The following is a 14765-nucleotide window of genomic DNA, read 5'->3' on the forward strand; positions in this document are numbered from 1 at the left end:
TTTGTAACAAAATTGATACACATATTTATCTTCCGTTATAGTAATTGATGTAATCTTATTGAACACAACAGAAGGATAGTACATAATAGTTTTTGTAATGCAACATGTATCAATAAACAAATTTATTAAAAAAAAAAAATACATATATAAAATAGTAAAATAAACCTAAACATGTATGTACAAATAATAGTTTTTACGTAATACACGTAGATCACATCAATTTGCAAAGTAAGTAAAAATATTCTATAATAAAAAAAAAAGTATTAAAATATTTGCATTGTTTTTCAAGAATAGAATGTTACGTTGTATAGAATTACACTAATTTGATTTATTATCGCTATACCTCATCGAATCATTGTTATTTGAAAATAATCTAAAAATTCATACTAATTTCTTAGGTATGTGTAATACCCGAAACTTCTTCTCTTCTCGTCCTCCAAAATAATCTTCACAGATGGCATCTTGGTGCAGGTTGTTGCAGCAATGATGCATTAACGTCATCGTCCCTAAATACGAAGCGAACACAATTAAAAATAGACAAATCTCTTCTAATTACGAAAAAACATTATTTTCAAATAGTATGTATTTTTACATCTTAAAAACGCTTAAAGGTATTCCGGGTATATGATAAGTAGCATATTGTTTAATTGTTACAATTATTTAAAACGCAACGTAATGTTCCGATAAAGGTATTATTCTAATTTTTTACACGAACGGTGGTATTGGTTATGGACAAAGGACGAATACGACTCTGAACTAAACAAAGGTTTTTAAATTAACAAATAATGGTCATATATTTAATTTTCATATTACAGGATTTATAGCAACTTCGATTCTATAATGTAACAATTCACAATAAACTAACAAAATAATCAACAGAATCGAAGTATCGCTAATACATATTTTTTTACAGAATCTTCATATGCTATATAACAATTCTCATAAAATTTTCAATAAAATATATAGTAGCACTAATGTATTTTTACGTATTAGCTAACGCTTTATTGTACAAATATTTTAGTAATGTCTATACATTCTATCTACACTTTATACAGTTAAGAGGAAATTAGTAGTGCTATTGAAATTGTACATATCATAATTACATTTAATAAACATACAGTTCGTATCTAAAAGCATAAAATAGATAATAATTTGAACGATCGACAACAAATATGCGAACATAGGTAACAATTTAATTAATATTATTAGAAATATTCTCAACGACTGATTAAAAAATTATGAAATTCATTAATTACCATGGTCCTTAAAATAAATATTTTCTTTACTTCTATTGTTCTTGTATTTCTTCATCCTTTGATTCAATAATATCGCCCTTCAAAAATTCTCTATTAAAATAAGTGACAGAAGTCATACGACATTTGCTGGTGTACAGTAATTAAATTTAATACACATATAATCTTCTCTGTGCGTTTGATGAAAATTATTTTTATATTTATTTTTTATAATGTTTATAATTTTTTCTAAAAATTTAGCACGCCTCTATAACGCTTAAAAACAACAAGAAACATTCATACAAAATGCGGCACCTGACTTTCTCTTTTATTTTTATATATGAATAAAATAAAATAGTTTATCTGTGGGTAATTTTGTCATTCTAATATTTTAATCTTATAACATAAAAAATACTTTTTTTTTTTATTATTTTTTAAATACAGTAAAATGTGTGTTGTAATTTGTTTTACTGAAACTTCAAAATGGTTTTAGGCATACATGCCCGTATAATAATTGAGATCAGGGCCATGATAGGTATTTTGGCGCCTGAAGCAAGAATAGAATCTCAGCCTTTCGTCTATTCTCTTTGCTGTAGATACACCTAGGTCTATGAATGTTTTGCATTAAGTCAAAAACAAATTTTGATCTCGATATCTTTTAGGAGAAAGATTAAAGTAAATAAAAATCATTTTCGCAAACTTAGCAATAATGTATTAATTACAATAATTAATTCAATTTTATTATTTATAAGGACGATTTCATAATATAGCGGCTAGAGACACGTGCCTTCTTTGTCTATGTCTTGTCACGGCTCTGATCGAGAGTAACAAGTTTTTTGGAAAATGAATTGAATTTATACTGTATGTGACATTTTCTGTTAAGAATGATCTGTTGAACACTTGAGCTTAATTGGTTCAATACCTTATCGAACACAGTGCATGTACATGTGGAAATGTAGACACATATCACGGTCAGTATTTAGGTCAGCGCTGTTTAAGTCAGATCCCATGAGACTTCCGGAGTTCGCGTACTTCCGTTCGCGTTGTCATGGACACTAGGAATCGCAAATTTACCAGGGTCTTTAATTACCGGTAATTCGATCACATTTACTGACGTTTTTATTTTCAAAAACGCTTGCAATATTGAAAATAAAAAACAGTAAATAGGGTCACATCGTCCAATAGTATGATCATCCAGTTGTTGAAAAGTATTTTAATGTGACGTATTGACAGCAGAAAAAGAGTTTCAAAATTCGAAGATTAACAACGATATCTACTATAATTTTAACTGCATTTCTAATTATTAAATTTGAGTGAGAAAGAATTGATAGAAATTGAAAATTGTTCATCTGCAAAAAAATACAACTCCTTCAAAACGGTGTACTACAATGATAGTATGATACAGCACTTGTTTGTGTCTTATCATTCCCAAACGGATACACCCAGTACCAATATTCAACGAAACCTTTACTTATTAACTCATTTAGTCACGTATTCTCAAAATAAAGAATATGTATAAAACCACCACGATTGACCGAATAAAGCAGTCTACTTCTGGAATCAAAACCCATGATGTCTATTTTACTCTGCATTGTTTATACATACGTCATAATTCGTATTCACTGAACATTATAAGATTCGTTATTCACTTATTCATTACAGTAGACTCTTGGTACCTAGTCGCTGAATGCAATAAGATTAACTCGGGTTATTGTGCGTATATTACGAAAGATTCATAAGTCATTTCTTGCTGTGATTAAAAAACCAACTGACGATCTGTTACAAAATACTCTGACGATCCTACCCTCCTTAACTTTGGAGTTTGTTCGTTCTGCAGAACTTATCAAACCCATAATTACTTTTGTACACTATGGCCCTAGGAATCAACCTATGACACTTTTGGCAATTCTGTCAGGATCCAGTGAACTTCTTCGCGAAAAATTCAATTAAGGAATTTCTACAGATCTATTTAAACTGAGGAACTACGTGAGAGTGCCTTCTCCGAGAAACACCACGGATCAGGAACTTAATCAAGGTGAAGAAGAGTTTCGTATGTATCGAAATCCTCCTTCTATACTCTCCTCAAATGAAAAAGAATTATTTCACTACTGAGAAAGAAATTCTTAGCAAACGTTCGAGACAGTACTTATTGCAGAGGAAATTCAAAATCAAAATCGAGCACGAAGCCCTTAAATGGCTTCACAATGTAAAAGACCCCTCGTCTAGACTTCTGCGTTGGCTCCTAAGACTAGAGGAATATGAGTACGAAACAGAATATAAAAAAAAGAAAGAGAACATACACGGTAACAGATGCTCTCTCCCGCATCCATCCAATAAAAATCCTAAAAGATCAAGAACTACACCACAAGAACGAATCAATACTGATCTCTATCAACCAGTTCTTAATCCCGAAAACCTAGAATCAATGTTATCCACAGAACTGAAAAAAGACTACAGATGATATATATATATATATATATATATATATATATATATTTTAAATACATGAATTTTTTTTTTAATCATTTGTATTAAATATTTAATTTTCTATTGCATTAGAATTGATTACTTATTTTTAATTTTTCATAGTAATCGCAATGCAGTAATGCAATTTAAACAATCGAATAAGCGGTTGGATAACAAAGAGCTTATTTAAACTTACGTGTTTAGACGCAATCACATGATTCGTCACAAAAGCTACCTTCTATATAGAGTTCAACAATAAAATTATTAATGCATGCATTATATTACAAGTGTTAACAACATATCGAATTACCTGTAAAACTTTTAAAGTAATATTTCTCTACTTGTCCGTATTGCGATCCCTAATGGATACCATGTAACTCGAAGAATGTGGCCATGACATACTAGCAACGAAGATGCTAGTTTGTCATGGTTACCTCTTTAGTATTGCACGGTACGTTCGATAACGTAAGTAATACTGTATAAGGAAAGAACTATTGGAAGTCGAAGTAGATGCGCGAAGGCCCCCTACGTTAGACAGCATTGATTTCTGCACTTTGTACATATAACAATAATGTGAGTACAATTAGGACCATGGTGAGACGAAATAATTGTTATTACGACAAAAGACGAAGAAGACTAAAATACATATTATTAAAATATTAATTTTTAAACAAACTGAAATTTAAATTTCAGTATCTTGTACAAAAATAAGCCCAGTAATTTATTTTCAATAAATATTACATATTTACATACTGTTCTTTTTTCTTGTTGAATTCTTGAACTTTCATGTAATAGCAATTAATAAATTTTACAGTGCGCTGAACAAAATACCTATGATCCTACTATGATCAATTTTAGTTAAAGGTCAGGAATTAAAACTAATCCACCATTAACTATAGTGGAGGCAATTGAGCTTACATGTGTTCCGGATGGTTGCGTATGCATTCAATTAGTTCCGTAGCTTTTATCTCACCAATGCAAATTCGATGTATTGCTGTGAAAAGTGGAAATCTGTTCTGCATATTTCTTGCTTTCAACATATAATTTACCTCTTCAGCAGTGAAGGGACCTTGTAATTTTTGCCCATTCAGCATTTCTTTTTCTAATTCTCCAATTGTCTGGAAACGAATATACATTAGACTTTCGTATAGTATACGATGACAGCAAATAAGCGTGTTCCGTATCGTAATATTTATAGCTATTTATATACATATATATTAATGTTAGAAAAGAGACCTTGCCAGTTTTTACAAATGCTTCTGAAACTTTACGATTACGACCTCCATAACATGTGGTAATAAGATCCGCTACACCACAACTTTCAAAGAAGGTAGCAAGTTTTCCACCAGGGAAAAAGACGTCCACGAATTTAATCATCTCCATAAGTCCTAATCTGATGACAGCAGCTTTCGTATTATCACCTAAATTTAAACCATCGACGAAACCAGCACCACAGGCTACTATATTCTGTTAAAAATTGAAAACATAGAAATATGTAGTATACGATTAATAAGCATGTACGTATATTATTATTATTTTTTTTTTTTTGCAAATTATCTAAATCATCTTCGGGAGCGAGTCCGAGATAATAAGAGTGAACGAAATGCACATAAATTTTTCGTTTGTGCGGTCATTTAAAATCAGGGATTGAAGAAAATTGTTAACTTCTGAGTCATTACACGACAAATCGATCACTTTTCGCACACGCAATGAACTGTTAAAGATAGCAATGCGTCCCGTATCAAGTATGGTAAACAAACGAGGTTTTTGATGCGAGTGGTATTTACCTGCAGTCAAGCCATAATAATAGTAGATCGCGTGCCGCGCTTAGCAAAACTAAAAATTATCCAAATCACATTGTGTGTGGTCTTAACTTCGTAAGAAAAAATTCGGTGGCTTTTTAAAAAGTAACGACTCAAGTTCGGAATATAGTTCAAAAAATAATATTCTTGGACAAAAAAAAATTTAATTTAGATGTTCCAGGTGGCTTCTTATACTACTAGCATGGTTTTAAAAAAAAATAAATAATTTTATTGAAAAAGCAAGCTGATGGTGGGCAATCGGCTATAAGAAAAAAAATGAAATTATCTTTCCAAATAATAAAGTAAATAATAAAACGCTTTAGCATACAAAGAAATGCTTGATGAAATAAAATCACAGTTTTTTTAAATGGCTGGAACTATGGACATCGCATTTCACCAGGACAATGCACCCGTTCATACTGGTCGCATAATTGATCAGTGGTTCGAAAATCACGAAAGAAAGAAATTAAACCGATCAGCTCAGTGATCGAACGAATATAATTGAGAACTTGTGAATTAACGTAGATACTTAGAATGTTTTCAATGGCAAACTAATGCGCATATTTAAAAAATAGAATATTTAATTCTCATGAAAATTCACGTTTCTGCAAGATTAAAAACAATTAATTATATTGCACGCTTTGCCTAATTGCAAATATCATATATGAAAATGGTATAATAAAATATTTTAATGAAATGAAATTTAATTTTACATCTTGTTTGTATATTGGTGCATCTTTAGAAAAAATAAAATTAGAAGGAGTTAGATTTCGCCTTCCTATGTTTAGTTAGAAAACATCAAATCTCTCATTTGTAAGATCCTTACTATATAATAGATACTTGATAAATAAAAGCATTACAATATGGTTACCTTTAGTGCTCCGCAACATTCAACCGAATCAACATCTGTAACGACTACAGCTCTGAAATACGATGTTTGTATTAAATCTCTCAGCACAGGGGCCATAGCTTTGTCTTTGCAACCTAAAAATTGAATTAAAACAATGTAACGCGAGTAAAAGATATTTACATTTATCGAACACTTGTATTCAAATTTATCTAGCATTAGTTCTTATAGTTAAAATAAGTGAAGGTTTTTTGATGTAAACTACATCCTTTAGGAAACGATCCCAAACTTTCATTAGCATTATAGGTATCTCCATCAACTATTACAAAACATACGGTAGGTACATATGACATTACATATAATGTTGACAAAACGTTACATTAATTCTCCAAAAGAATGCAGCTCATATTTGTAACCCTCAGTTTTAACAACAATTCATACGCGTGCATGAATTCTATAATTGCAATAAATATTTACTTTCACAAATTGATTGTACATTACCAATGGTAGTTTCACAAAACATCTCTTCAGCTACCTCGGATGCCAAATTCGCTCCCATTAAAACCGACACAGGAATATGAAGTTGTTTCGAAATTATATGGGAAATAAGCTCAATACCACCACCTTCCTTTTTATCGAAACCCTACAGATACACGAAACATTTGGAGTGATTTTATTATTTAAATTTAGAGTACTTTATAATGAAAAAGAAACACTTTACTGTTTTAATCAAGTTTGTTTTCCTCTAAATATTAAAAAAATGTATAGGTGTGTGAAGAATTTCTAATTTAATTACATTTGTACTCATTAGTTATATTGTGAATAAAAACTTTTGCTAAATAATAAAAGTATGATGTACTGTTTCAGAGTTTTTCATTCAAAAGAAGAAACACTTGAAACATGTATCGCAGTATTTATTTGTTGGGAGCCCGCATTTATTTATTCGGGATTGACACAAACTTTGTAACACGCGGGTAAGAATGTGGCAACCACTAATACGAAATATTCATTTCCTTATTTTTTACTACATCTACAAAAGAACATTTGATGAATCGACGAGACTCTTCTGGTGAAAATGAATCTAAATTCAATGTATTCGAACAATTTTCAATTACACTTGTGACGAATAACTAAAAATTAAAATACTTTTACGATCATTTTCACGCGTTCGAAAAATTAGGCTCAGCAGTGAAAAAATAGGAAGCGTCATTATAAATAAGAAAATAGCACTGTCATTTGAATTAATCTTTTTTCTAATTATTTGCAAGAAAAATACAACAACATTCAAAGGTTGTTCTCTGTATTGGTAAGGTGTACATTTACTTTTATTATTGTAAAAATTACTGAATGCGAATTCTTCCGTACAGGGACACGTGTTAGTTTAAAGTTTTTTACTAATTAAGTAACGTAGGAATAACTGACGCCCTTGTTCAGATAATCGCTTTTGTATCAACGCGTAAAAATATTTGTCCTTCTCCTTCATATTTCTACGAACTACCACTTCAACTTTAGTATAATATTTTTGTATAAAATTTCAGTAAAAAAATATGTTACACATCCGAATAAATGTAACAATCATTAGTTGTATCATTAACTAATTCGTTTTAAGACTATTCCTTGAACGTTACTATTATTTGTATAAATTAAAATAGAATATTTTATCGTAGTAAGATCGTAAACGACGTTGTGTGATTAGAAAGCTTCGATCGAAGTCTCACATCTCTCTGTGCTATTGTTTCACCTGAAACAACGGTGTTGTTGCAACGACTTAACGTACCAGTTGGCAAATTATAATCAATATCCGAACAAACAGCCGAATAGGGACAAAATAATTTTCCGTTCTCTAGCTACCTACAAAGTTTCATTAAAATCCATGCATAATTTGTCCCGGGATCCCTTTGTTAAATAATACTGCACGAACAGAACAGTGTAAACTTCAATTAAGGGTAGGGGCACGCGAGCATTGAAACGACGTGCATTGCGACCGACATCGATTTTGACGGACGTTGTGATCTAGTTACACGAGTGTTACTTCTCGTGCATCAGATAGTAAAGGAAACACAGGAAATATAGACGCATGTGGTCTATTTATATTTGAGACTCGAACGAAAGAGATAATTGTGGGTGCATTCCATAAATAGAGAACTTCTTTCTTCTGTATTTCGTTAATTAATAATTCTGTATCAATGTTATTTGACATTTTTTTTCTTATAAAATACTAAAAATATAATAAGATTAATAGCAAATATCTATTGTTTATTTTTTTTGACCTGTTATATTCAGCGGTATACAATGTAAAAAGTGTTGTGTTTTACCGGTGATCACAGTTATCCGTTAAAATTTGGCACTGAGTTTTTTTTAAGTATACATTTGCACTTCAAGTTCCTCATACAGTAACAATGCATTCGCGACCAAGTCTGTCGTATCGAAAGACTTATGGACGATAGTGTATGTTCTTAAGGGAACAGAACGGTTTGAAATTTTGAAAAAATCGTTTCTTTTTTGTGTCTTAAATGTAAAAGGTCCCAATCTTTAAAAGAATCTATTTTTGAAGGTACAAAGAGCGTAACAAATTCATATGCATGCATGTCGTAAGGTTTTGGCCCACGCATAACAGACCGTTCTGAAACTTTAAACTCGTTTTTCTCGAAACTATATTTTCAGAAACGGTGTGCGAGATCTCTCGAGATCTTGCTAACCGATTACTTTGAAATTTTGCAAATATCTTTACTATAACATTTGTTAAGGAATGATCTAGCATTTCTTTTTTTAATCTTATTTATTCCGGAAAATATAAATAAAAAGATTAAACTGTGACACACTATGTAAAAACACGAACACGCACGCAAACACAAAATTAAATTATACTAATACATTAAAAATATACCTTTATCAAAGAGAGACCAGTAGCTGTAGGCTTAATATTTCCCCGTAATGTATTACATATATTATCTATAAATTGATGTGGAACTACAAAAATAAGAATATCAGCATTTTTAGCAGCCTCAAGTACATCAGGAATTGCAATCTGAAATACCATGATAATATATAAATTAATTTCTGTATATAATTTGTCTTGCGAGAAACCATGAAAATGGCTCTTATTTTTTCTATTTATAAATCAGTATACTAATTTATTGTAAAATGTCTGTAAAATAAATAATACTATTTAAAACCTACATCATTTTGTAAAATTGATGTAGGTTCAAAAAAATTACTTCTTTTAAGGACACACGTTTGTAAGTACCTCAACTAGGATGAGATCTGCTGAGAGTTTGACTTCTGGAATCATTTGAGATCCTTTGAGAAATCAAGTAATGGTAGTTAAAAAAAAAACATTGATATTTTGCCACTTAACATACATAAGAGTATAGAAAGTATAAGAAGCGTACATAAGACGAAACGATAAAAATAATTACCACCTTACTTAATTGATAGCATAATTGCTGCATAAGGATAATGTTAGATTTTTTTAGAACACGTGCCAAACTAATCAATTGTTCAAATCATTATTCAAATTGATTTGAATAATTTGTTTAAGTCATTTAGAAACAATGTTCAACACGATAATTATTATCTGGAAATGCTTTACGCGATTTTTATATTTATTTTTCTAATTGTTAAGGCAACATAACACGCTGGCAAAATAAATTATAATTAATGAAAGCAAAGTGAGTTATAAATAATCTAGAAATGCGCAAATACAATCGAAACCCCGTAAGTATTCCTAGATTTAACAGATATTCGTATATTACTACTATAGTTGTTAAGGCGAAAAATAAATATGGAAACATCCGTTTATTGCCGATATATTGTTGTAAGCCAATCGACTCTTCAGCCAATCATCGCGCGTATGCAACACACTCTTCTTAAAAATCTTCCACTCCTTAATCACCAATTAAAAATGTCGAAAAGTCAACATTTTTACACATCATATGCCAGCCAGACAGAATTCAACAATTACTCAAGTACACATCCGATTTTATACAGTTCAGTCCTAGACACCTCTTCTTTACAAATACAGTTTTATTACAAATACGTATCAATTCTTTCAATGATTTCCACTCATATAAAATTAAAGTGTAGGAATTAGGGTAGCTCTTAGCTACAAGGGTTGAATTTGTTTGGTCATCAGAAACCCGCCACATTTAAGTTAAAATTTTGAAATTGTATCATACTGTTATTATAAAAGAATAATGAACAGTTTTTTTTATAAAACTATCGTTTTTTACATGTATCACAGTGTTATTTATATATAACTTTATATAATTTACTTAAAAGCTTTGAAACTTTTCATTAATAAAATTACTGTATTGTGCTGCATCATTGTACATGACTGTGCTAGTTTAATTGTAGTTCCTTTGATGAACAAATTAATTTGAACAAAGTAATTTTTTACATTTTCTGATTGTATTGAAACTTTCTTTACTAAAACCTCCAAATTCAATTTCTTTTCATAAAAAAAGAGTGCAGATACTATATATACTATATATGTTTCTCTGGTGCAAGATACTATAAATGACAATGAAACTTGTGTAGTGCTACTTTACTAATATTTTCGTCAATTGTACAATCCAAGAAGAAATTTTATAGAAATTTAAATCTTGTAATGATACTTTCACAGAAAAAGGTGCATTAATCCACATTTACAAGTATAAAATTGTTAAAGAAATGCATATATCACTAAGTTTGATTAATTCATTACTATCCAATAAAAATGCTTAGCAGAACAAGTATATATTAAGCATATAATTTGTCTTAGCCATCCATTCAGCGTGGTGAAAAACTCCAGAAATATGGAAAGTGTTTCCTTGCGAAAGAGATCTAAGAAAATAAAAAATGCTAAAGCAGCCATTCGCATGTTATGTAAACTTTATCTTTCTATCACTTTAATGTATGGTATAATTATAAAAAGAAAAGTGTGTTTTGATATAGAATTGAGATACAAGGTCCTTTAAGCACACAAAATAAAGTATTCAAATCCACTAATCATTTTCTTATTAATATGTTATTTAGTACACTATATGATATTCATATTTATAATTGATAATCATTGCAATTATAATTCAATTGTAGAACTGATATTACTTTATCATTTAATTTATTTTGTATTATGTATTATTGTATATTTATTATTATATCATTATTACGGTATAGTGTTTGACATTTTTTAATTTTTTATGTATGAAAATGTTCTATTATAGACCATTGAATTTACCTTAAGAACCACAATCTGTAAATTAATGTAAAAGTATAACGTTTTATTTAAAAGAACAAGGACAGACTTTGCAACTTGAAATCAAGCTTATTTAAACAGAAGTTATTATTACCATACAATGAACTCTTTTATACCTTATACTTGCTATTAAAAAAATTGTCCTCCTACTTCCATACTATTCAAAATGTCAAAGATACTATTTTTAATTAATTTATAACATTTATATTTTGGAAGATATACACAAAAATAAATTAATCTGATAAGTTTTCAATATAGATGTTATTACATTACACGATACTTATAACAGACATCAAATAACAAAATTTCTTGTACAAGTTTATGTCATAAACTTTAAAGATATTGATAACTCAATGATAATAATGTTATCAAAAAATCAAACTTAAAATATTACTGTTTCCATTGATGCAAATAAATTAGAACTTTAATCATGTAAACAACTACAATTAAAATAATAAATATATAGTCCAGAGATGACTATATATACAAAAATACAATCAATTCTTAATGTTATTGTACATAAATAGTACATTATCATAATGTTAACTAATATTAATACTTTGTATGTTTGCATAATGTAATAACCAGGACAAGGAAAATTGATGCAAAATTGTATTCCTGTTGAAACAAAATAAGTTTTAGTATAAATTAATATCTTATTATTTATTTTTCATAATCAGAGATGAGTTTTAAAAAAAGGTTTAAAATCATGAGACTTGTGAGAATTGTGTTGTTAGAATTTTTTGTAAATTAAGGAAATGATGTTATTTTGGAGTCTTTGTCTACTTTTTATCAATATTTTTTTTACTGTATTCATATAATTATTTTGTTCTGATTCAAATTTTTTGTATCACTGTATCAAATGTCTCTTTATAAATAAATGAGCAATTATGTATGTAAACATTTACACAAATACATATGCACAGTAAAGCTGTTAATGAATAAACTATCAACATTATTTAAATTTTTAAAATATTCATGTATTATACAAGTAAGCAAAAATTTGTCATCTTTATTTTGACCTGTTTAAACAATAATTTAAGAATACAGAGAAATATCTAGAGTGTATAATTTACGAATCAATATAACCTAATTGCCTTGAACGCGGTCAAGGTTCTGCTCCATGAAAGTCAATGATATTGAAAATGAAAAGTTTGTGTATGCAGACATTATAATATACATTCAATCCATAATTCAGAATTGAGTTAAAAATCGTGGTTTCATTTGTTCGATGGAGAGTAACTTTGGACACTGAAACAAATGCTTTAATGTAAGTAAATAGAAATTATTGTAACTTTAACAAAAGAAAAATATTTTGTTTAAGTTCAGGAAATGAACGACATGAAATGGTGGAACTGTTTTCTTAATTGCAAGTTCAAATAGTAACATTGTTAATTAAGAAAACTCCCAATTCTACAAACTGTTCTTTGTGTCGTATAATAAGAATTCAACACACAGGCAAAATTACATTCATTCCACTACCTCGTGAGCATAGGAGTTACGTAAACGTGATTTATGCTTACAATCATACATTTAACAAAAGCAAGTCCGTGTTATGTGTTAGAATAGGCGCAATAACGATGGGCCGCGAAATATCTATTTTATTTGTTATAGAGAAAAATTATTTACGATTTACTAAATAAGGACATAAATAAATAATAAGATTTATAAAAAATAAGAATAGAAAAGTCATCATTGTTGTTTTATTTATAGGGAACTTACGAAAATGGCTAGTTCAAGGTCCACGAAAACGTATAATACGGCATTGTTTCAAAATTACGATACGCATTGTATGCATTTTACGATATTATTATTTTTATTAAGTGTTATATATGTGTACTAAAATTTAAAGGAAAAGTAAGCATAGAAACTATATTTATTACATCCACAAATAAATGTTGAGATACGTAATTAATACGGGATATGTATGTAAATGTATAAAGATATTTTACGTTTACAATTTTTCTATCCCTTAAAAAATATAAAAATATTTGTATTTCTAAGCCTTTGATCGAAACTGTATAAATTTTATGTGTATGTGTTTAAAATTCGTACAATCAACACTCACACTTTTTTTAGCTTTTCCAAAATGTAAAAATACTTTACGAACATTGATTGTAAAACACACATTAAAATTGATACTTACCACATTATTCGGAAGTTTATGTCCTGGAAGATACTTTACGTTCTCATGTGTCTCGTTAATAATCTCGGTCAGTTTTTTTCCGTTAATAATTTCTTCATACACGTACATTGTAACGCGATCCTCGAAGTTACTTTTTTTGTTAGCATTTGCCCCAACTATCTTAGCGATAGCCGAACCCCTATAAACCGTATACAAATAAAAATATATGTATAGATGATGATGCTAATTGATAATTTAAAAATTATAAACACAACGTACGTGAAAGATAAAAATAAAAAAAAAATGAATCATTCAATGTATTCCCAAAAATTGATGTATTTTAAAAAAACAATGAAACGTTTTTTCAACTGAAATAACAGTTTTTATGTTTATATCGCGTAACATAATTATGCTAGGTATACTTTTAATTGATCCTTTACAGGTAAACATGCCTAAAAAATTACAACTTAGTCGTAAATAATAACTCAGAGATCTAAAATTTCGACCGTGTGATACGCATGACCTACACAACATTATTATGCATGTGTTACCAATAATGGACATTTTTGTTTTGGTATATTAATTACCTATTTGGAGATAACGTTTACACATATTCATATACGTATATAACAATAACAAAAAATGTCCTTCCATTTAAAGTGAAACCTGATAAATACTTTAAATTTACGTTTCATGATAAAATATTTTCTGGTACAAGGAGTTGGAAATAAGAATACTTCGTAAAAAAGCAAAAACAATGCAATTATAGGAGTATGCGACATTCCAATTTGTCTCCATTTGTAGCACGTGGAAATCAAGTGCAATATGAATATTTATATATGATTAGTTAAATCAATGACAAACAAATGTTTTGATGTTGTGAGTATAAGTATTACTGTTAATTCTCAACTTACCAGTTTCCGGATCCGATAATACAAACACGGTATTTAGTTGCCATAATTTTGGATGATGTTAATATGGAAGCTGCACGAGTAGGAACTGAAAAAAATCGCACAGCAATGTACACGAACCACGCGGCTCCGTAGCGAGGTGGCGA

General features: G+C 29.3%; 1 protein-coding gene across 2 annotated transcripts; it reads right to left on the minus strand.

Annotated features, from left to right (window-relative positions):
- Positions 1 to 220: 220 nt before the first annotated feature.
- Positions 221 to 14765, minus strand: Gpdh1 (Glycerol-3-phosphate dehydrogenase 1). 2 transcript variants are annotated; one of them, XM_076317063.1, is made up of 8 exons: positions 14623 to 14765; positions 13730 to 13907; positions 9235 to 9375; positions 6849 to 6990; positions 6372 to 6484; positions 4935 to 5165; positions 4617 to 4816; positions 221 to 506 (listed from the first exon to the last, which is right to left on the minus strand). In XM_076317063.1, exons 1-8 carry the CDS (start codon positions 14664 to 14666, stop codon positions 449 to 451), a joined length of 1107 nt encoding a protein of 368 aa, XP_076173178.1. In that variant the 5' UTR covers positions 14667 to 14765; the 3' UTR covers positions 221 to 448. The 2 variants fall into 2 exon arrangements, with proteins under 2 accessions (XP_076173178.1, XP_076173179.1); XM_076317064.1 differs by lacking the exon at positions 221 to 506 and having other exon boundaries at positions 3725 to 4816.

The sequence above is a fragment of the Ptiloglossa arizonensis genome, chromosome 7 (assembly GCF_051014685.1).
Source record: "Ptiloglossa arizonensis isolate GNS036 chromosome 7, iyPtiAriz1_principal, whole genome shotgun sequence".
Lineage (NCBI taxonomy): Eukaryota > Metazoa > Arthropoda > Insecta > Hymenoptera > Colletidae > Ptiloglossa > Ptiloglossa arizonensis.